Source organism: Lycorma delicatula, chromosome 3, assembly GCF_047948215.1.
Source record: "Lycorma delicatula isolate Av1 chromosome 3, ASM4794821v1, whole genome shotgun sequence".
NCBI lineage: Eukaryota > Metazoa > Arthropoda > Insecta > Hemiptera > Fulgoridae > Lycorma > Lycorma delicatula.
Genome location: NC_134457.1, coordinates 104,810,528 through 104,835,956, shown reverse-complemented (window position 1 = coordinate 104,835,956; position 25,429 = coordinate 104,810,528). Strand labels below are relative to the sequence as shown.

Below are 25,429 nucleotides of genomic sequence, written 5' to 3'. Positions count from 1 at the left end.
TAAACAAAAAATTAAAAAATTCATAACCATGTAATATTATTATCAAATCAATAAAGTTTATTATGATGTTATGGATGAATCATGCAGAAAAAAATTTGATAAGTGGAAAAATTAATGTGGAAGCAAACAAAAATGATTAACAAATTAAGAATAACACTGTTATCCAGATATTCAACAGTTACTATGAATGACAGCATCTGCTATAATATAATTTATAATAAAGTGTCACTCATTTCTCATACCAAAATACGTGAAAACTGACATAGTCAATCCCAATTATATGGTATTTATTTAGACAGGTCCACAAACCAATTTGTATGAAATACTGTGTGGTTGTTTTTTACTGAAACAAGAAGAAAATAAATTTCTGGTGTGCATTGTAGCGGGCAGAAAACTGAAAAACTTGTTAGGAGTACTTTTAAAAAAATCAAAAATGGCGAAAAGTTGAAGGGAGCATTTTCTTCAAATCATTACATTATAAACACATTTATAAGTCAACTGGCAATGAATGAGCATGAAAAGCATACAAAAAACTTGTTATATAATGACAAGTATTTAGGTAGTTTAATGTAGTAAACAGCAGTTACATGGAAAAATTATCTAGGATGTGTCAAAATAAAATAACTATTAGCGAAATTTTTATTGATTATATTCTTATTGTAAAATCGGCACTAATTGCCACACAACTCTAATTCATTCTAAAGAACACTGTCCAGCTTGTAAGCATAAACAGTCTTTATCTTTTACTTTAATTATTTCTCTATTTTTCTATCTTACTTGCAAAATCATTATGTATGATTCTGTGCAATATAATAAATAGTACCTAATAGTGCTCTTCTAAAAGTACAACAGGAGAATTTAACAGACTTGTCAACACACTTTTTTGCCTTAAATGAATTCTGGTCCGTAAGCAATTTATATGCCAATTTACAATTACAGGGCCTTCCTCTTTTTTTTAACTTTTCCTGTTTATTAATCTCTAATTGCCAAGCTAATTTTAAAACATCACTCACTGAGTCTTCTACAACATTATTTACTTTAGATAAATCTAGAGAAGAATTAACTATTTCTTCACTAAAATCTGAATTAGTTGCATCAGAACTAGTTGTACAATCTACAGTATCAAAATTTCTGTCAATACTACCTCTGTTAGACATTTTGTTATTTTTTTTTAAATTTAAAGATTTTTTCTTTTGACTAACACGATATTTTGAAGTTAATCCACCAGTAACTGAACGCTTAGTCTTATTATTCTTATTATCACCACTTTTATTATTTGAACAATTGTCATCTCTTTCTGTTGAAATACCTGAAGAGTTTCTCTGAGTGTGCCTTAAGAAGTATCTGCAGTCATTATTTACTACTGAACTTTTTGATGTAACATTTTTCTTGTGTTTTTCAAAAGACGGATTTTGAATATTTTTTTTTTTTACTTTAGAAACATTTTCTTCAATTACTGAAATACTGTTGCTACTGTCACAATCATCATCACTTACACTGATACACTCAAGAAGAGGATCTTCCAAAGGTTCAATATTGGATAATTCAATATTGGATAATGGATCATCATAGTTGTGCATGAATTGCTCTTCATCAGGGTCATATAATGTAATAAAATCTGTTTCATTTAATGAATTACCATTCAAGAGAAAATGATCAAATGGAAAACAATCCATTGTTAATATGATGTCTATGAACAACAAAAAAAATATATCAATGTACATACTAATATTTAAACTTAATAAATTGATATATTGATTTTCAAAAAATCTTTCAAGCATTTCTAACTAAAAGTGCACATAATAATAATAATTCCTGAAGTTGATTAGTTCATCCGTGAAAGCTTCCCTTAATTTGTAATACAATCACTTAAAAAAAAGGAAAGTATTTTCTTTGTGTATACCAATAATTTGTTTTGAGTACATCCAAATGTAAATTAAAAATATGGCAAAAAGTGTTACCTCTATAGGTAATAAAAATGCCTTAAAATTTTATAATTACAAAAAAAACTTTTTGAAAATGATAGAAAAAGACAAATTCTGAAACACTATTAGTCACATATTTTTAACTGAAACTGTAAAATCTAAAATCATGAGTTTAAAAAATTCTCACTTTTATGATTTTTATAAAATTGTAAAAAAATTTGTTCATTATAACCAGTTTTACATTTCAATTATAGCTGAATTTTCAGTCAAGATACCACAACATGTCTCAAATCTGTATATTCTAGATGGGAGTTGCAGCTGTAGTCGGATATATCATACTTTTATAAAACACAAAAAAAAATAATAAAAGGGTAAATAGGTTAGTAATCTGAGATTCAGCACATCCATTTAAATACATTTTTCTTCAAAATTTAAAACAATTTGATTTCATAAGTAAAAATGCCAAAGTAAAACAAAGCCTTAAAAAATCATAGTTTTAAAAAACAAGATATTTTTCTTGGTTCACCTAAACAAAACTTATCAGTTTCTGAAATTTTGTTTAACAGCAATTTGGGGGAAAACCGTTTTCCCCCTGCATTTATTAAAAACAAACATAAACGAAAACTAAAACAAAAGCATCTTTTTTCAATACATCATACTCAAAAAAATTAACTTAATCTCGAAAGGCATTTCTATGAATATATTTATACCTTGACTACTGTTACAAGAACAGTTTGCACAGTCTGTACTACCCATCAACCCTTATTTGTACAAGAAAATTTTAGTAATTGTTATCAGGAGTTTGAAACAAACAAAATTCTGTTTGTTTACTGCAAGGCTATCTACTACTTCCATAAAAACTTGCAAAATGAGAGACAAACCCTCACCCAGGGATTCTAGGTTCTGACTGGAATAGAAATATGTAACCTTATTTACATGTATCTTCTGATAAAACATAAGCAACAGTAAATTACAACTGTTTTCTTTTATTGGCTCACATCTTAAATGAAAATAGCCCCAAAGAAGCACCGACTAATTTGGTGAACTACAAATATAATGTGAGGTTCAGATTTAAAACATTTTGACTAAGAATTTCTGTTTATCATGTTAACTTTAATTTATACTTTTTGTTTATTTTTTGAATTTTTTATTATGTTTTTTAACTCTAAAAATGTCAATTTCACTGTGAAGTGGACTTTTTCCACTTCAAACCTTTGTTGTTAATTAAATAATTATTGGGAGGGTAAGTCTCTAAATGATTCTGATCCAGAAGTGAATTATTTAATTACTACTTTTTACGTGCCAATAATAACAATAGAGTAATCATTTCTCTGGTATATTCACTACTCTTCCACTGAGAAAATGTCCTAAGCAGAGATGTAGCCTAATTAGGTTAACAGCTAGATGAATTTAAAAAGGAAAGCCAAGAAGGTGCCCTTGTACTTTTTGTTCTAAGGCCTCCTGCACATCAAAATATTCCTGCAAAAGTCACAGCCTATATTTTTTCAGCAATAAAATGATACTTTATTTTCACCCACCGGCATAAATGGTGTTGTACTATAATATTTTTTGTTAAACTTTTATGTTAAAAATCCATTTTTTTTAACAAAAAAAAAAAAATGGATTTTAGACATAAGCCTTACAGAAGAGGGTGCAGGATGATTTCGATAACTTTTAGATTTTGATTTTGATACTTTTTACTTTTTGATTTCAATAGTTTTTAGAATAACTGGAGATTCTGACTGTTAGATACATCTGTTCAAATTTTCCAGAAATTTTTTTCTCTAAGGCCTCCTTTTAATCTGCAGGAACTGGGAACCAGAATAAATTAAACAATAAATTTCATAACTTTCCAAGTTTTGGTTGATGGGAACAAAACAAAAATGGTCATAATTTTTTTAATATAAACCTCTCTATGAGCCACACACTGGACTGTAATCGATCCAACAAATGGCTTTAAAATATTAGAAAGATTTTTTTTGTCTTCAGTCATTTGACTGATTTGATGCAGTCTCCAAGATTCTCTACAAAGTGCCAGTCGTTTCATTTCGGTATACGCCTACATCCTACATCCATAACAATTTGTTTTACATATTCCAAACATTGCCTGCCCGCACAATTTTACCCATGTACCAGTCCCTCCAATTACAAGCAACTATTCCTGGATGCCTTAATATGTGGCCTTTAAATCTGTCTCTTCTTTTCACTATATTTTTCCAAATGCTTCTTTCTTCATCAATCTGCCGCAACACCTCTTCATTTGTCACTTTATCCACTCATCTGATTTTTAACATTCTCCTACAGCACCACATTTCAAAAGCTTCTAATCTTTACTTCTCAGGTAATCCGATCGTCCAAGTTTCACTTTCACATAAAGCTGCACTCCAAACATATACTTTCAAAAATGTTTTCCTGATATTAAAATTAATTTTTAATGTAAAAAATTATATTTCTTATTGAAGGCTAGTTTCGCCTGTGCTATTCGGCACTTTATATCGCTCCTGCTTCATCCATCTTTAGTAATTCTACTTCCCAAATAACAAAATTCCTCTATGTATGTAATCTTTTCTCTTCCTATTTTTATATTCAGTGGTCCATCTATATTATTTCTACTACATTCATTACTTTCATTTTCTTCTTGTTTATTTTCATACGGTAGTTCTTTCATAGGACTTCATCCATGCCGTTCATTGTTTCCTCTAAATCCTTTTTACTCTCAGCTAGAATTACTACATCATCAACAAATCGTAGCATCTTTATCTTTTCACCTTGTACTGTTACTCCAGATCTAAATTGTTCTTTAACATCATTAATGGCTAGTTCTATGTAAAGATAAAAAAGTATGGGGATCGGGAACATCCCTGTCAGACTCCCTTTTTTATTACGGCTTCTTTCTGATATTCTTCAATTATTACTGTTGTTGTTTGGTTCTTGTAAATGTTAACAATTCTTCTATCTCTGTATTTGAACCCTAATTTTTTTAAAATGCTGAACATTTTATTCCAGTCTACGTTATCGAATGCCTTTTCTAGGTCTATAAACGCCAAGTATGTTGGTTTGTTTTTCATTAAACTTCCTTCTACTATTAATCTGAGCACTAAAATTGCTTCTCTTGTCCCTGTACTTTTCCTGAAACCAAATTGGTCTTCTCCTAACACTTCTTCCAGTCTCCTCTCAATTCTTCTGTACAGAATTCTAGTTAAGATTTCTGGTGCAACGCTAGTTAAGCTAATTGTTCTGTATTCTTCACATTTATCTGCTCCTGCTTTCTTTGGTATCATGACTACAACACTCTTTTTGAAATCTGACAGAACTTCCCGTTTTCATAAATATTATAATCTATCAATTGCTTCCTCACATGCACTGCGCAGTAATTCTACAGGTATTCCATCTATTCCAGGAGCCTTTCTGCCATTCAAATCATTTAATGGTCCTTATATTCAGATGTCAGTATTGTTTTTCCCATTTCATCCTCTTCAACTTCCTCTTTTTCCTCTATAACACCATTTTCAAATTCATTTCCTCTGTATAACTCTTCAATATATTCCACCCACCTATCAACTTTGCCTTTCGTATTATAAATTGGTGTACCTCTTTGTTAACACATTATTAGATTTTAATTTATGTACACCAAAATTTTCCTTAACTTTCCCGTACGCTCCATCTATTTCACCAATGATCATTTTCTCTTTCCACTACTGAACACTTTTCCTTAATCTGCTCTTCTTTTGCTAGTTTGTACTTCCTGTTAATATTATTTCTTAATTGTCGATTGTTCCTTTTACTTTCTTCATCACTAACATTCTTATATTTTATAGTACATCCATCAGCTGCAATATATCCTCTGATATCCTTTTCTACCAGTTCTCTTTGTTCCACCTAATTTTACTTTTGCTGATTTAAGAAAATCCTTTTTAACATTCTCCCCTTCTTCTTTTACATTTTCTATCTATCTTTTTTACTCAGACCTCTTGTGATGTCCTCCTCAAAAATTTTCTTTACCTCCTCTTCATCAAGCTTCTCTAAATTCCACCAACTCATCTGACACATTTTCTTCAGGTTTTTAAACCCCATCTACATTTCATTATCACTAAATTATGGTTGCTATCAATATCTGCTCCAGGGTAAATTTTGCATTCAACGAGTCGATTTCTAAATCTTTGCTTAACCATGATATAATCTATCTGATACCTTGCAGTATCGGCTGGCTTTTTCCATGTGTATATTCTTCTATTATGATTTTTAAACTAGGTGTTGGCAATTACTAAATTATACTTCATGCAAAACTGTAAGTCAGTCCCCTCTTCCATTCCTTTTGCCCAGCCCGTATTCACCCACTATATTTTCTTCCTTACCTTTTCCAATGCTTGCATTCCAATCTCCAACTATTATTACATTTTCATCCCCTTTTATGTGTTTAATTGCTTCATCAATTTCTTTGTATACACACACTACCTCATCATCATCATGAGCGCTTATAGACGCCATCATGTAGGCATATAAACGTTAACAATCGTCGGTTTAGGTTTAGATTTTATCCTTATTACAATGATTCTATCGCTATGCATTTTAAATACTCAACTCTCTTCCCTATCTTCTTGTTCATTACAAAACCTACTCCTGCCTGCCCATTATTTGAAGCTGAGTTAATTATCTAAAATCACCTGACCAAAAGTCATTTTCCTCTTCCCACTGAACCTCGCTAACTCCTACTACATCTACATTTATCCTATCCTTTTTCCTCTTTAAATTTTCTAACCTACCAACCATTTTTACACTTCTAACATTCCACGCTCCAACTCGTAGAATGTTATTTTTTAATTTTCTGGTGACCCATTCCTTAGTAGTCCCCACTAGGAGATTCGAATGGGGGACTAGTTTATCTCCAGAATATTTTACCGAGGATGCCTCCATCATTGCTATATGAAAATGCAGAGCTACATTTTCTTGGAAAAAGAGCAGCTGTAGTTTTCCATTGCTTTCAGCTGCGCAGTACTCAAGAGGACTGAGTGATCTTGATATGGCCGTTTAAGTCATCCTGACCTACACCCTTAACTACTGAGAGAGCTGCTGCCCTCTTTCAGGAATCATTCCTTAGATTGGCTCTCAACAGAAACCTCTCTGATATGGTTGCACCTTCTTTGGTCCTACTCTGTATCACTGAGCACTCAAGCTCCCTCACCAATGGCAAGGTCTCATGATTCATAGAGGGAGCATTTCATGTATAGTTAATAAATGCTGATAAAAGCTGAGAAATATTATATAGCTTTAAAACCCTGATATTCATTTTAAAGCATATGGTATTAAAAAAAATTAATTGCTTCCATGGCACTATGGCCATGAATTGCCAAATGTCAATAAATTTACATAGAAATTTGAAGTCTGCACTAAACACATGAACTCAAGCAAAGACTAACCATAAAAAAATGATCTTTATTTTATTTGGAGAATAGAAAAAACACACATCTGATAATGAAATATCTGCTTTAAATCTACACAAAGAGACAAAATTGAAATCATTTACTTACATATAAATAATAGAAAAACTTCAATGTTTCTACAATTTCTTCACTATTTCCACTAAAATAAATACTCATAACTAACTTTTTGGTTTTATATCTGTGGAGGCTCGCATCAATTCATACAATTGTAAAACCTGATCTTCACGCATTTTATATAATTCTTCTTCCTCTAAATTTGTTCCTAAGTATTCTACTGACTTTAACCGCTTTAATCCAAGTTGTTTAGCAAGTGTCAAAGCATAATTCTGGAAGAAATAAAAATGTTGTCAGTTTTTGCACATGTCATTCTACAAAACACCAAATACGTTAAATTAAATTTTCACATTTTTATCTTAGAAAAACAAATACATTCATGAAAAAAAATCAAAAATTACTGTATCCATCAAGCAAGATTGAGTTCTGTAGTCATATTGCTTTTTTCTGTATTTTCCGAATCAGTACAGGTATTCAGTTTCAGATAAAAACTACTAACTTAGTATAGTTTAAGGTGTATTGAAACTTTTCATTTTCTGTTTTATTCAGTACAAGGAAATATGACTTATTTTTTCACCACAAAATCAATTTTTTTAACAAACATTAGAGTTTATAACTTCAGATGGAAATGTATAAATAAAATGAGACAATAACTATAATTAAACAAAAAACATACAGCTAAACTAATGTGATATTAAACTGAATATTTTACCCACCTTTAATTGAAATAAAGACTCAATTCCACTCATTTCAACCATATCTAAAAAATGTATAAGTTCAAAAAGTGTAGAACCTAGTAGAGGTATTTGTAGTATTAAGTTTGTATTTTTGACCTGTATTTTTCTTGGATGAAACACAAGGACTGGCCTCTATCTTATATGTTACCTAACTTATTCTCTGGGAGAACCATTCCATTTCTGTCTATAGGAGAATAACCTAATATTTGAAATAAATGTAGGCGTCTGATAGAATTGCATATCCTACACTCACAGCCATTACACAGTTTTAGCTGCTTCATCAGCCAAACTGTTGACCTTGAATCTGCAATTACTTAATACCATTTTAGTATGACTTCCACGCTAAGTAAAGGAATTTGTAAATAGCCTTGATTATACCAAGTACCAAACTGGTGATAAGAATTTTTGATGATCACAACCGCCAAGAATAAATATGAAACTGTGTAAAAAATAATTCAGAATTGTGGACGCTTGAAGCACGTTTTAGGGGAAGCAGGATTCTGTGAAATTCAGCTGATAAGGAACCTAAAGCAGTTAAAAGCTTGGCCAGAGACATGATTTGATGCAGGTCCTACCACTCAACACTCTCACATGATACTATTTTACACCTATCCATACAAGTTATCTTTGATGACAGGTAGATACACAGCCTTCTGTCAACTAATAAATGACTGGGCTGATGGGAATTATCCAATTGTAATTATCTAAAAATGACAAGACAAATACCAGTTATTGGTCTGTATATAATACTGAATGACAACAATTATTTTTATCTCTACACATCATTCCTACAGATATAATGAAAATGTAAATAAAAAAAACCGATGTGGACACATGACTTCCTTGTATGCCTATTAAATTACATATACAAATTTTAAAACAACATAAAATTTTATTTCACTAATAACTTCTGATTTTTTCCATATTTTTTTTTTTTTAAATGAGGTTAATAATTATTAATAAATCAATATAATTAAATTAAAAAAAAAAAAAGTTAAAAAAAAGGAAATGAAGTCATATTTGAACTGATGTGCCTTCCCCCTTGTACCAAATATTTCATTAACTAAAATTTTATTTGGCTATAACTCTGGAACCAATTGAAAGAAGTACTACTTATGTATATAATTGAAAAGCTTTCAATGAGGGCTTATTGCTGCAGTTAAGAAAAGCCTAAAATCCAATTTTTTGGATTTTCGGTTTATTGGACATTTCTGGTCAAGTTGATTACAATAAAAAGGGGAAGTGCACAACTAGATGTTACAACAATCCTACATCCAAAATTTCAACATTCTAAAACTAATCATTTTTGAGTTATGTGAGATACATACATAAGTCACGCCGAAAATAGTCAAAATGGATTCAGGGATGGTAAAAATGGACATTTCCATTGAAATCACAAAACCAAAATTTTTCGTGATTACAATACTTCCTTTCTTTCGTACAAGAAAGTAAAAACATACTAATTTATTTAGTTACATTTCTTTTTCAGTTTTGGATATTTTATAACTCCATAGATGTGTTATTTTCATGATATTGTCAGATGCTACCCAGTTTTTTAGCTCAGAAATTAGTTCAACTGTGTATAATTCTGGGTAACACAGAGGAAGACAAAATAGTTTATGTCTTTTACCGGCTAATATTTCATCAATGGCACAGCAAATAAATCACAGCTTGTTACGGTTTATTAGTTCCTGCATTTCATGATTTAGCATTTCATCTCTGAGCGGAATTTGGTGATTTCCTAACCAACTTTGGGTAACTATTTTAATGAAGAGGATTCTTTATACATCTGAATGCTGTAATCGGATGCACTGTATACCAAGAGTATACTGGGAAACTGGATATTAGTTTTTCTTTTAGCCTTTTTTTAATAATCTTTTAAACACATTTCAATTGGCAGAATTTGAGCTTGATTTGCATACTGTCAAATAAACTGAAACTTATTTAACTTAATGCATGAAATCTTTGATCTTCTAAGTAAGGTACTTTCATTACTTATTAACTTCTTACTTTGTGATAGAGTTTAACTGCTGTGAAAGTAAATTTTGTCTTTGCAGACTTTGTACCCCAAATTTCAAATTTGTATGAAATTGGAATCTTCATACTGCTTGTATACAAAAGTGATCTTTATACAGCTTTTTTGTCATCTGCGATGGCTCACAATAAAAAACTGGTTGTTTACATATTTTTCCACTTAAATTCCAAAAATTTCTTCTTAAGTGTAGGACCATACTTCACAATGTCAAAATTGAAAATTTTCTGTCTAATAAAAGTCAAAAACATCGATTGTTTTTTTAAATATTAAATTTGTGTAGAAGGAACTGAAGAAAAATGAATTATCTTGCTTTTTACAGAATTCCTAATCCTTTTTAACAAGCTAAGACATACTTTTATGGTTTTTAAAACTTTTTCTAAGACTGTTTCTGAGACCAATCAGAAATCTTACATTCTGTACTTCCTCAGTCATACAATCACTCATGTTTTTTTATTACTTCTCTAAACCGCTAATTCAAATTTACTTTTCCCTAATTTAAGCATTTTCTTTTAATTATTATAGCCCTACAATAATAATAATTTTTATTTGTATGACTCTATTAAAAATTACAATTTAATGATTATAACTTACATGTGCAATTTAATACTGATATTACGTCTTGCATTACATCTTTTTTGGGAAAAAGGTAAATTCCTTGTTCTTTAACCATGACCCCAAAGTTGAAGCATAAATTATAACTGCCTTTCTACTGCTGGTAAGTAGTGTGTCAATGTGTGTAAATGAAGACAGCAAAATCTTCCTCACACAAGTGACATTGGTGGTCTAAAATACATTGCAATAGAGTTGATGATTAGGAAGAGGGTAATATACTAAATTTAACTCCTTGTGTAATTCTGATTTCTAAAAGGAATATAGGCATGATGCAAGACCTTTCTTTCAATGCAAAAACGCATTTACTTGTGAAATTAAGACATGAATGCCATGTCGCCAGTAATACCTTAACCGTTTTTAGAAGCTGTTTTCATGACAATAAGCTTTTTCTTAATAGTTCTCCATTTTCCCTATCCCTAGGAAACATCATTTCTCCATTAATGATTAAGACATGATTCTGCATGATGCATAAAGATGTTTTCAGTACAAAAACTCTTTTGCTATAAAAGATGTAATTGATTAGAAGTATTTCACAGTCTACTCTTTTCCAGCTGAATTTTTGAAACATACTATCACATGCAAACCATGTGCTAGAGAAAAATTGCATTTACAACATCTGTACAATATATGAAACTTGTTAACTTAATCACTGAAATAAAACATGGTTATTCTTTTCTGTCGCAGGCCTACATCTCTGACACACTTCATGTTTCTTTTCTTTAAACTTGTCTGTATCACTTGAGTTTGAAATATTTTTACTACGGTTAAGCATTCACACAGTACAACATTTTTTATCTTCCACTGTTAAAAAAACAGAATTTCTGTTAATCTCCAAAACAACAAGTTCGATCCATCTAATTCCACTGATTTATAAAATAAAGAGATTTCACACGTAACACAATACACTAATTTTGTAAACTAAAATGGATATAATTATGAAACTTATGTTTATACAGTAGAGAGAAACAATGACTGCCACCATCCAGTCTATAAGTTCTGCTACATCATTCCGCCAAATTAACAAAAAAAACAGATGTTACACAACTGTGTAATACTCTGTATGCAATGATGTAGTACTGCCAAAAACATTGGCTGGGGTCATTAGACAACCATCCCTTCACAATTTTGGACTTCCTAATAGCTTACAAACGAGCAGTTAATTCATCTCTAAATTAATCAACTACCCAGACATGAATATACATTACTGTAATGAAGAGCAGGCTGATGAAAACTTTTAATTCCACTCATTTTCTCATCAAATAGTTTATTATTAACATTAGTAAAACTTCAAAATCTAAAAGTAGCTCTCTCTGTACCTCTGTAATTTATACAACACATTCGCAGTAATTAATAATAACCCATAATAACAGGTATCTCAGTAGTTGTGCATTTTAACAAAATTATTATCATAAGATTTGAAAAACAGTAAAATTTGTTACTTTTTGCTAAATTTTGAAAACCTGCAGATATATTATATCTATTTGGCCACAAGATTAATTCCTAAAACCATGAAAATTAATTTTATTTTTGGAGTCTTGTTATGAGTATAACAATGCATAATACATATAACACACCTGCACGCACATGCGTGCACTCAACAATCTACTTCGCAAACTATCTTCACATTTATTGCACACTGCAATGAAACCATAACTTTGCTGGTCCTCAGCAGTACATACATCTTCAGACCTATGGCTTGACCTGTAATACCAGTATCCAATTGTCTGCACCTTCTATGCTTTTCTACAAGATTCCCCCATCCCTTAAATATATATATATATATATTTATTTATTTATTTCACTGAAATTAATCATTTTTAAGATTTCTATTATTCTTCTGTTACAGATATTTAAATTCTATTAAATAAACCACCTAGTATAGAATATTGAAATACAACATATCTGAAATTATGAAATTTTGTTTGTATTTACATATAATATTTGTTTAATGCATTTAATTTTATGTCATCTTTATAAATTTCTAAATTTGTGTTACTATTAGAAATAGAATGTATATATATATTTATTTTATTAGCTCAACCTAAGTACAGAATAAATGAATAAAGTAGAATGACTTACCTTGTTCCACTATATATGCAGGAGAGCTTTTGCGATTTAGTTGCAGCATGATGTGAGTAAATCGTGAAAGTGCTTCTACATATATGGTAGAATAAGGTAAGTCATCCTACTTTATTCATTTATTCTGTATTTAAGTTGATCTAATAAAATAAATATATTTGCAAGTAGTACAGAGGAGTATGGTTCTTAAAAGAATTGATTTTAACAAAATAAATAAATAAATATATATATATATATATATATATAAAGAAAGAAAAGCAATTTCAATAAATAACATATCATATTACAAAGTACTTACAGCCCACTCATTCATAAACACAGCTGCTTCTACTTCATTACATTTTTTGTGTTTTTTAAATTCTTCTCTAGCGTATGCATCACCTAAAAATTTTAACCCCTCAGGTAATCCACGATGAAGCCGAAGTATAGTCTTATACAAAATCCGTACTTGTTGAACATGAGTATAATTATTCATTCTAAAACATAATAAAAACACTTCATAAAGGTATTTAAAAATAATAGCACATAACAACAGAATGCAATTAAAATTAAGATAAAACAATAAAAATTACTTCACAATTAAAAGGTAGTTTGCAAGAAAATATAACACATTTTGAAAATGTTATACAAAAGAATGCTGTTCCTGAAAATATAAATCTTTATCTCCATAGGTATAATAGATAAACAAATATACTGAAACTACAAAATTAACATGAAAAAAATAACAATGAAAATGTTATCTAATAGACAATACCATCTCTTAAAAACATGTTCACTTATATTCAAGTTCACTCTGGCAAACAATAGAGAGTAAGTTAAAAACTGTTAAAAATGACTATGTTTATTTAATTTTTACACGAAGACTTCTCTATTAAGCTCCTTAACCAGTAGGAACTATTTGATTAATTGGAGTTAGTATAAATATGTATAAATTTTGATATGGGTGGTTTGATCATTCATTTGTTCAACTCACCAAAAAATCGACACATATAATTAAAATTTGTATGGACTGCATAAGAGATCTGAGTACTAAAATTTTAATAAATCAATATTAATAATAGATTATTATTCTTACTCAAATATTCAAGTAATCAGTCACTTTAGTAAATACTTATTTCTGTGAGCTCTAAGAACAAAACACTTTTGTATGTAAGAAAATTATTTCAAAAATATTTTTGATAATAGTAATATGAAAGATATCTTACGATTTACGTATTTAAAAAACCCTACTGAAGTAGACTATTTTAAGAACATAGTTTTTCTTACAACCTAAAAAATAACAAAATGAAAATAAATTATAACATTTTTTTATAGGGCATTCTTTAAGATGAGTTAATGATTTCTTAATCAGCATTAAAGAAAACAGATCCATAGTACAACCAAATCAATCAGAAGAAAAATTTTTAAGGTTTCTTCCATGCAAAAGTCACCTATCCCTTGAGATATTACATTTTACAGAATGGAATCAGCACATTAATGAACAATAGTTCTGACTAGACCAGCTTAATAATAAACTGCAGCCACAGTGGTTTTCCCTCCTAAAGTAAAGCAACTTCTAAAAACAGGCTCAGGTTTTTTACATACTGGTTACTGTACTTTTTTTATCCATATAATCTTTGTGCGTTACAAGTCACCCCAATGTGCTGTATTTATATTTCTTTAGGTGCGTTACAAGACACCTGTATCTTGTAAGCTTTGCCTCTTTTAACACAATCAGTCACTAACTATATAATTTTAGCAGTATTATGAGATGTATAAATGTCTATCTTGTTTAGGCTTCAACTATAACAAACTTATATGTTCAGTATCACACCAAAGTGACAGTAGATTTTACCATTTTTTTTACCACATACCTGTGATCTCTACCGCATAGAAGGTAAATTAAGAGAATAGGATTCCTCCCTATAAATACTCATACATGACACCCAGTACCAAAGCCAATGTGTTAAAAGGTACACCTTGCCCATCTCTAGAATAATATATGTGAAAATTCTACGTGATACAAAAATTATTCATCGATCCTCAACTGAAAAATGAATACCTACTTTTGAAAAATTTATGTTACAACCAATTAAAAATTTTGATGTACAGTGAATACAATAAAGAAAAATCAAAGAAATATAAATAATAGTTAAGTCAAATAGTCATAAATTTAAACTGCTCTTTCTTCAACACAAACATGAAAAACAAAATAACAATTTCATTGCTACTTTCTAACTGTTTCTGTCTATACAACTGGTGGTTCTAAAACACATTTACAGCAAATAAACGAACGATATCCATTTATTATAATATTAAGAAATGTTAAACAAACACTTGGAAATCCTCAAGAGTTTGGAAACACTACCATAAAGGAAGAAATCAAGAAATTATGACATTTCAATCAATGTAAAAACATAATTTAATCTATATAAATAAAAGACAATCTTTATTTTGTGTGTGCCCTAATAAGACAAAAACTTCTCAACCAATTTTGCTGAAAATCTCACAATTTATTATTTTTCCTAGAAGTGTTTACATGTTATTAGTTCTGTAATGTTTAATAATACAACAATTAAATAACATAATATTTAATCACATAATAAGTGTCTGAAGAAGTCAATATTGACACAGACAATGAACGATATAGAGAATGACAATCTGTATATATGATATCTCACAATATATACAACACTACATTACTAAAAAAAATTTTAGGTTATTTATTTATACTTTTATTTTTAATGATTTATATAGTAGTGAAATTGGTGAGGTTTGAACTGTGGTAAGCATTCTAGCAATAGTGAAGTATTGCCAGGTCCACTAGTGTTAAACAGATAAGATAAAAAATCCTATTCATTAAAATCTGAAGAGTTAACTGATCATATAACAGTTCTACAGTTTATAATTTCATAATAGATAAATATTTTACCACATCAGTTGATAATTATACATTATATAAATCATAACAAGAATGAGTAGGTATGGTAATATCCTGGTAAAAAAAGATCCATGCATTTGCCTGTATAGATCAATGGACACTACTACACAACTTGGATCAGACCTGTGTCACCAAATACAATTTTTTAATCTAGCATAATTAGCACATCTGTAAATATAAATGCATTGATAAGTTAAAAATTTAATTTACTGAATATTGGTAAACATGATTCATATTTATGGAAATTACCTAAATTTAAGCTGAAATTCATTTTTGTCTTGCTAACTCACTGTTTTGATGTAATACAAAGAAATAATATACTTCAGACTATACATTAAGACACAATAAATATTTAATTATGATTGTAAGTGTTAATGTTTTAAAATGCTTTAGTGTATTACTTAATTTTGTTGCAAGTAATATAAACTAGAATATAATTAATATACTAATATAATTAGAACTGATCTTACAACAAAACAGTCCAAAATCTTCTACCATTACCAATAAAATTATCACTTGCAAATAATTTCCACACAAATTATTTATGTTACAGTTACTAAACCTACCTGAAAAATATAATGCAACAGTTTCACCCATAACTAACAGTAATAGCTTCAAACCATCCAAAGATGGATTCTTACAAAAAGAATTATCATTAGTACATGATAAAATTACAACTGAAACAAAAAGAAAACCCAATAGCAAATTGCAAAAAACTAAAACTGATTAATTAAACTGCTTGTTAATAATTAAACTGATCGTAATAATTTATATATTAGTTTTACACGATTCTTATTAAGTTTTACAAACAGACTCTACAACCACCTCCTTTCTAAGAGAATAATAAAGAAAAAAATAAATACCAAGAAGTGTACTTCTTAATAACTGCTTTAATTCACTAATTAAAACAGTTAAAAACAGAGTAAAAATGTCACAGTACGATGAATTTTGCATAGTAAATAGAAATATTAATCACACAGACAAGACTGTAATATAGGACTATTAAAGACTATTCAAGCAACACATTGAAGTAAATACTAAATTATTAATCAATGTATCTTTTCTAACATTCTTTTACCCATTTTTAGACTGATATTTATAAACTTCCTACTATTATCCTTCCTACTATTATAGGTAGGAGGGATCAATCATTTATTGATTTACTTTTCAAACATGCCACTATATATAACTATATATGCTACATAAGGCTATTAATAAAACTTTTGCTATAAAGATTAAATTATTAAACAAGTGTAACAAGTCAATAAATTCTGATTATTAGCAGGGGATACCATAACTGCAATTTACCATGAATAGTGAGATCTCAATGCTAAGAAAAGAAGGATTCCTTAACTCATAAGATAGAATTATTGATTTAGGAGGCACACAACTAAAACATAAATTTATTTACTGAGGTTTTTTTTATTAACAGTTATTTCATGAATTATCTACTAAACACAAAATTTTATAACAACAATTAAACACAATTATTGATTATTTTTATAGAATGCTTACTAATACAAAATTTGTAAACTGCTACAATTAAAGAAAAGAACTTTATGGGTCAATAAGGGTATAAAACTTCCATTTATTATTTTTTTTAATAATCATACTATTTCCAACAATATTAAAAAAAAATTATGGTTACCTTAATCATATAAAAGCAGATCATAATCCTACATTTGCTACATGTTAAAAAATTAAAACAATAATTACAACATATTTTTTCAATTATTTAAATTCTTTATAAAAGGTAATTGATATTTCAGGCTTCCTTTCTACCATCCAAAAGATAGATTTGACTACACAATTTTAAGAAATAACTTCTTTGTTGAATATACAAGTTCATTTAACAAATTTATTTTAGAAAAAAAAAATTATGTTTACATTTATTTGTCACTCAATCTTTATCATCATTCTTAGATCTCTGGAATTTTCCATGATTAATTCTTTCAGATTCTTTTTGGTTCAGCTATTTACCCTGACATTCCAATGGTTTAATAATAAGTACACTATACAAATATAAAAAAATATAAAACATGATTATAGCCAAGAATCTTTTAGAATGACTCTTGACAGTTGGAAACATGTAGGTCAACACGAAGTAAACTTGACTGTTAGCCAATTAGCACTAATTATTTGTAACTATCACTTAAAGGTAGCCGCTATACAATAATAAGTATTGTAAGCACACACATATGGCTGTTAATAAATATGTAAAATTTGCAATTATCAAATTTTGTTTAAGGTAAGGTTCTAGAGCATTCAAAGATGACAATCTCAGTGTCAAACCAATAAAAATAGTCTGCTATGCAATTACACTAAGCCTTAAAATTGGAAACTTTTCTTATGTGTTTGAAGAAAATCACTGAAACAGGAATACTATCTTTCAGTTACAGAGTAGGTACAATTTTTCGTTTTATACACTTGAATAAACGTAGTTACTGAATAATAATTTAAATTTCTTTAATCAATGAATTTATAGTAGTCATGAAATACTAAATTAGACAAATGCAACAAAATAAATTCTTATCAATATAGATAACCACTATAGAGTTTTAAATAAATATTTTAAATAAATATCAATGCAAATACATAACATAGGATTACATAGCTAGGATTTACATCTATGTAAATCCTAGCAAATACATCAATACACTGAAATCAAAAATAGGTAGAGGATTCCTGGTCATCGGCTTGATTTGTGTTGGTATTCACAAATAATTAGTCAATTCAAAGAAAGACAGATACTGACAAACAGTGAAGTTAAAAATAATAAAATGATAGCAATTAAAAATAGTTATTCTAAACGGTTTATTTCCATTGGCAATCCTATTATCAATAAAAAAGAAACGAATACTGCTGATGAACTTCAAAACTGTAATTTTAATAAATTTCAAAATTATCAACAACAAAATTTACATTGTCCCAGTGTGTATAGATGTAAAACATAACAAAAAAACACTGTAGTGACTACACTGTTGTGTAGTGAAGTAGGATAAAAGTCACTCCTAAAATTGTTAGCTATTCTCAGGACAACAAACATCCCATAAAGGTGGCTTACTACAGAAGAAAGTAAGGAGTGAAGTGATTTCCTAAAACTTTCATTGCAGTCCATGTTTTTGTTACATACAAAGATGTTCAGTTCTACAAATTGTACCTTCACTATGTTCACAACTGAAAATGAATGTGTAATTAACACCAATACTTCCAGGGAAAGTAAAAGTGCTTATAAGCAGTTGTACTGACATTAAAACTTCTTTTATTACAGTATACAGTATACAATACACAATATTTTGGTACATGCAGCTTAATGATGTTTAACTACTTGCTGAGGTTAACAGAAATGGTACATTAAAACTCAATTGCATGAATTTTTATAAATAGTTAAAATAAATAAAACAGGTTCATGCTGGTGGTAAAAATAAAGGAGAATTGATTAAAAAATGTTATTTGTTGTTTACTCCACAAAATCTAAGAAAGTAAAGTTGTTCATATGTGATACATTATTCTATTAGGTGTGAATTGTAAAACACAAAATTAATATTCTAACTCTAATTTTAAACATAATGACATGTACATAAGTACATAGAAAAGACAAATGTACAACAAAAAAAATTAATAAGCCTAAATATGCAGGAAAGTATAGCATTTTTAGAAATAAATACTAGTCATACTCATACCTTCAAAACTATTACATTTTATTAAGAAAATTTTAATTCATTACGAAAAAAAAGGATTCCTTTATAATACATAAAACATAAATTTTATTAAAAAAATATAAAAATTGATTGCATATTGACGAAGCAGCCATTAATTTACTTTCTCATTTTTATAATATTCTACAAAATTTTCTTTTTTCATTATGCATAACTTTATGCAGCATTCTTTACACACAAAATTTGTTAATGACTTGCAGCCCATATTTTTACACCTATTTTCTGCTTTCTGAAATACAGGCCAATGGTCAATCCCATAAGTATGGACAGGCAGTGGAGGTTCTGGAGCAGCAGATTACTTTTTTATTGCTTCAACTTCATCAGCTGAGGAAAGTTTACCTCATTTAGGAGTACTTGTTCATCTGATTCAACAAAGGATAGATGCCTCTTCTATTTTTAACTCATTTTTGCTTCTGTTTTTGCCTTTTTCACCCTGTTATACAAGACCCAAGCATTAACAACAGCCATGTCAAACATCTTGTAGAATAAGAGAAAATACAACTTCTTGCATTTCATTGCTACTTTATGTCTTCCAGTATGTGCATCCATCAAATCTACTCCACCAATGTGTTTATTGTAGATTTTTATAATTTTTGAACATGACTTAACAATGTATTTTTTATTCCTTCTACACATCTACATATTGTATCAATTGGTTCCATCAGAGTTCTTTGGTTGACTGAAGTACTGCATCAACAGGAATATCATCAATTGTTTCTTGCTTCTGTTGCATAGTTATATTTAGATCATAATCTGCAGTATGGCACAGTACAAGGCCTCCAGACATGATTGTATCACAGTATATCACCTCGTTCGAGCACTTCCAGTAGTTCTTGGTCCTCTAACTATAATTTATAATAGGCTGCTCTTCACCGGCCAGTTTCTGGCATGTTGGAGTGTGGATGCTTGGTATTGTTCAAAGGTGGCGACAAAGATCCTACTGTTAGTTCTTCTTATTGTCCATTAACGTTCTTGCCTGTAATTGGTAAGGTTTTTGAGGTCCTATATTTGGGTATTAATGTTAGATTGATCACTGATCATTTGCTAATGGGCAAACTAGTATGGTTTCCAACCGGGCAGGAGCACTGAGGATGCCATACTAAAGGTGATGGATATAGCTTCCTCTAATTCATGCAAATATGTATTAGGGATTTTTCTGGACATATCTGGGTCATTTAATAATTTATTGTGGCCTTCTGCCCTGTTTTAGATGCAGAAGCATAAATGTACACGAAATGAATAAGAAGTGCACTTAAGTTATTTCAGTCACAGGACTGTTTCTCTGCATAATGGCGGCTCAGAGTTTCATTAAACCCTAACTAAAGGATGCCCTCAGGGCAGTGTTCTGAGTTTCCTTCTTTGGATTATAGAATTCGATTCTATGTTGGGTTTGAGGTTGCCATGTGGTTGTCGTGTCATCGCTTATGCTGACGACGTGCTGCTGCTGATTGAAGGGGATTCGCGTAACGAAGTAGAGTTCCAAGCTGCTCATGCTTACGAGACACTCCAGCTGTGGAGTTTCCAACATAAGATGATTTTCAGCCCAGAGAAAACCACAATGATATTGCTTTATCACCGACTGGGGCCGACTGGCTACTTCTCAAGGAATCTGGGTTTGGATGGCTAGTCTCCCCATTCGGTACGTTATGGCTCAAAAATACCTGGGTGTTATCCTTGATCAGAATTTTTGTTTCAAGGAACATCTACAGTATGTAGCAAAAAAGGCTGCTGATGCTTTTTATGAAATCCATAGTCATTCATCCGGATTGGGGGTTGAATAACCCCCAATCTGGATGAACAATATCATTATTTCCTTTAGTGTCTGATTTTGGTGCGATTAGATGGGTTTCCCCCAATTGGTATATCACACAGTTTCTCTCCAGGCATGGTGCTTTTCGGGCGAGTTTGGCTAGGTTTTGTTTGGTGGATTAGAGTCAATGCCTGGACTGTGAGACTGATGATACAGTGGACCACATCCTCTATATCTGTCCCCGATATGAGGTCAGACTCACAAGCTGTTAGAGAACTTGATTGAGAGAATACATACCTTTATGGATCTCCATATTAAATGGATGATCCGCAAGGAGTGGTCTATAGTGGTTGGTTTTCTTCACACCCTTACGGTGAGCAAGTCTGCAGAGGTAGTTTAATTGAGGTTTTTGATCATGGTAGGATCCCGGGTAGCTAGGGTTCTGGCCTAGGCATTGAATTGGTTGGAGGTAGGCACATTGGCATCGTACCACGGTTATATTGGTATTGTTTGTGAATCAATTTGGGGCTCCCACTGGCAAGGCTGGTCACGCTGTTGAGGTATGGTAACCCATGTGACCAGGGCGTGGCTTCATTCTGTTGGTGAAAGCTCCATGATGGGACCGGGTGGAAGTGCAAGGTTTGTCCCCAGCTCCTGCATGGACCGGAATGAGGTTACATTTCTCTTGTTAGGTGGCCTAAATTGGTCGACTTATTTGGGTGTAGATCTGATTCTCTATGTTGCATAAAACATCATTTTTATTGGTATGAATGTAGCACTGATTTAATTTAAAACTCGTTCGTTTTATGAAGCATTCACAGTCACAAATGATGTTGTCAAATTTGGACTAGGTACTGGGTGGTCCACACTTCCGTGGTCTCGGTTAGTTAGTTTGAGGGAATTATGCTGGGTTGGTTGTGAAGATGTCTGTTTGAGACCTAGGTGAAGGCAAAATTTGATTTGTATTTTACTAATGCAAATGTCTGCCAAGACATTTACATCAGTGGCATACCGACTGAGGCCTGGCTGATGACTGTGAGATATAATCAGTTAGAGAGTGTAAAGACAACCTCCGGTAAGGCCCCTCAGGGCTTGGAATGGAGGGTGGTGTGGCGACCATTAACTTCACAAGGTGTGTGTCTTCTACTTACGGGGTTGGGATGTCACATAATAATTTCCCCAATTCTTCTTCGATATTGTAAAGCAACTCCAGCAATTGTGTCAAATCATCACAAGACACAACATACTTGTGTTCATCATCAAATAGATTTATGGGTAGATCCATAGCCTGAAATGAATAAAATATTTATTCTATTTTGCAATAGCAGAAGTGAGTGATACTGTCTGGTCTGAAAAAGCCTGCACCAATCTGGTCAGTTCTTAGCACGATGAGCACTTGTTCTGTTTTTGTACATTGTTAGAAAGAGTCTGGACAAAACTAACAACGGTCTGTACAGGAGTCCTCATTTTGAGAGATTTTCTGTACTCCCGTCGAGCCACAGGAAAGGACTATTTCTGTTGTTGTTTCTTCACTATAGCCTTTTCTTCCTTATAAATTGGGCATATTCAAGACTTTGCCAAGTGGGGAGTTCTACAACTATATTTTTCTACTCAGCGCATGTTCTATCATCATGACCAGATGACTCCAATGTGAACAAACTTGTTTCTTTTTGCAACCAATCATGATCAACCCCCATAACACTGAAAGCAGCGGTTGGGTTTCATATATATGGTTGCACATGAACAGAGGTAGCCAATTTTGATTTGCTCAAGGACAGTGGGAGTAGAAAAGATTAGAATAAGTGATTACGTTGGTACATCAACACCATTCTTCTTCCTAATTATCCTCTGAACAGAAGTGACTGACTTCTTCTGACTGATCTTCTTATATCTCTGATAATTCAATACCAATCTAGTAAAAGATCACTCCCTTGCTGGAATTTAATGTACTGTGGGGCTCTATTATTACCTCGTCCTTCCCTACTTTCCTAAGGGCTAGAAGCTTTGGACTCTAGTCATCATCAATTACCTCAATCATCAACAAGCCAATCCTAAGCTTTTTATAGATTTAAAAGAACTGCAAGACATCACAATACATTTATTTATTAGGAACAGAAAAATCTTACAAAACGATTTACCTTCCTTGTTATTCTTCAATATAAGAAACTGTAAACAAGAAAATTTAGCACTACCTTTTACATTTCCTGTTTCCAAATCTCCTGACACATCTTTGGCTGACAATGTTGGTCAAAGTCTTTTCAAACTACCTGGTTTGTTGATTTTTTTCAAGTGGACCAGCAACCACTGAAAGATTCTTATTTAGGACTGTCATGCGGTTGCCACGAGTAAAAGCGATTTAGTGGACCACTCCAGTAGTGTTGCATACTGAAGCTAGGGTTGCAAACAACTGGTTTCACCCTGATACTCAGAGGACATTGTTTAAGGCTCACTACATAGAGCCATCCACCCATCGGCACAGTAATTTCCACCTTGGTGCAGTAGGGTGGTACGGTTGCGTTTCATAAGCTGTCGCTACAGCAGCAAATGTAAGTGTAAAAGGTTCAACTGCACGGTGTGTAGTGAGAAGAAAAATTGCAAAGGGTAGGGCTGTGAGGATGCCAACCCCCAAAGTCTTAAAGAGTAAGACTCCCCATCAGGAATAAAAGACAAACGAGAAGGTTTTGTCAGAAAAAACACTTTTTTAGGTTTTGAGTAAACTAACTTTGTTAATTTACCAATAAACAAGTAACAATTTTTGGTTGACTTTATAGAGAATTTAATTCTGAGAAAATTGATAAAAATAACATCTATTAAAATTAAACTCAAATCTGAGAAATTTAATTTCAATTAGTAACAAAACGCACAAACTGGTTCGGAAAAACTATACGATTTAAATAGAATAATTTACACACAAAAGCTAAAAAATTAAAACCATAAATCTGACATTAAAAATCATATTAAGTTTTTTTTATTTTTTCATAGGTTGACAATAATAGTTGATCAACAATGAAGTTTATCCAACATTTGAATATTCATTTGAACGGTGTCTGTGTTATTATTGTTTGTTAAGTCATTCACAATGAGTGATACTACAAATTTGTTTTCATTTGGAGAACTGATGAACTTTTGTTAATTTTGATGAAGTAAATAAAAATGGATTGGCTGCTGTGTGAATACAGCAAAATTATCCAGATTGAGGAGTAACGAAACATAAAACATTTAAGACTTTGGAGAGGCTAGTTGAAGAAACAGATATGCTTAAACCACAACAATTCGATGGAGGACGTGAATGTTTTGTGAGAAATGCGAACAATGAAGAAGCAATATTGAATGTGGACAATTATCTTCCATCTCAAGCACAGATGGTTGCTCAGAAAACAAACGAGTTTAAAGTTAAATCAGTGCTACACTAATACCAATCAAAATTATGTCTTATGCAACATAGAAATTCAGACCTACACCCAAATAAGTCTATCAATTTAGGTCCCCTAACAAGGAGAACGTAATCTCATTCCGGTCCGCGCAGAAGCCGGGGACAAACCCCGCATCACCACCGGTCTCATCAAGGTGTCTCGCGTGGCATTATCAAGTCACGATCAGGAACATCCCCGGGCGCATGGGTTAACATACCCCGGCAGCGTGGTCACTCCCAAAAGTGGGAGTCCCAAATCGAATCACAAACAATACCAACATAACCGTGACACGATGCCAATGCACTTACTTTCAACCAATCCAATGCCTAAGCCAGAACCATAGCCACCCGGGATTCTACCACGTTAAAAAGACTCGATTAAACTCCCTCTTCAGACCTACACACCGCAAAGGGGCGAAGAAAACCGGCCACTATAGACCACTCCTCGCGGATCATCCAGTTAATTCGGAGATCCATTAAGGAATGTATTCTCTCAAGTTCTCTACAGCTCGTGAAAGTTCGACCTCGTATCGGGGACAGATGTAGAGGATGTGGTCCACTGTATCATCAGTCCCGCAATCCGGGCATTGACTCGAATCCATCAAACGAAACCTAGCCAAACTCGCCCAAAAGACACCATTCCCTGAGAGAAACTGTGTGATATACCGATTGGGGGAAATCCATTCAATGGCACCTAAATCAGACACTATAGGAAATATACCGTGCGTGTAGCAACCTGTAAGGG

The 25,429-nt window shown here is 31.5% G+C and overlaps 1 protein-coding gene across 5 annotated transcripts in view; it reads right to left on the bottom strand.

The window, feature by feature from the left end:
* The window catches only part of LOC142321835 (uncharacterized), a 66,683-nt gene that overhangs the window by 22,433 nt on the left and 18,821 nt on the right, over window positions 1–25,429 (bottom strand). For 2 of the 5 annotated variants that reach the window (XR_012755717.1, XR_012755719.1), the window contains exons 2-3: window positions 13,182–13,359; window positions 7,454–7,692 (exon numbers count right to left, since the gene is read on the bottom strand). Coding sequence is in view for 1 of the 5 variants with exons in the window: in XM_075360288.1 (XP_075216403.1) it covers window positions 789–1,676 (888 nt within the window). In the remaining 4 variants the exon portion in view is untranslated. Of the gene's footprint in view, window positions 1–23; window positions 1,691–7,453; window positions 7,693–13,181; window positions 13,360–16,369; window positions 16,481–25,429 lie in introns of those variants that run through there. The other 3 variants (XR_012755720.1, XR_012755718.1, XM_075360288.1) reach the window with 3 other exon arrangements.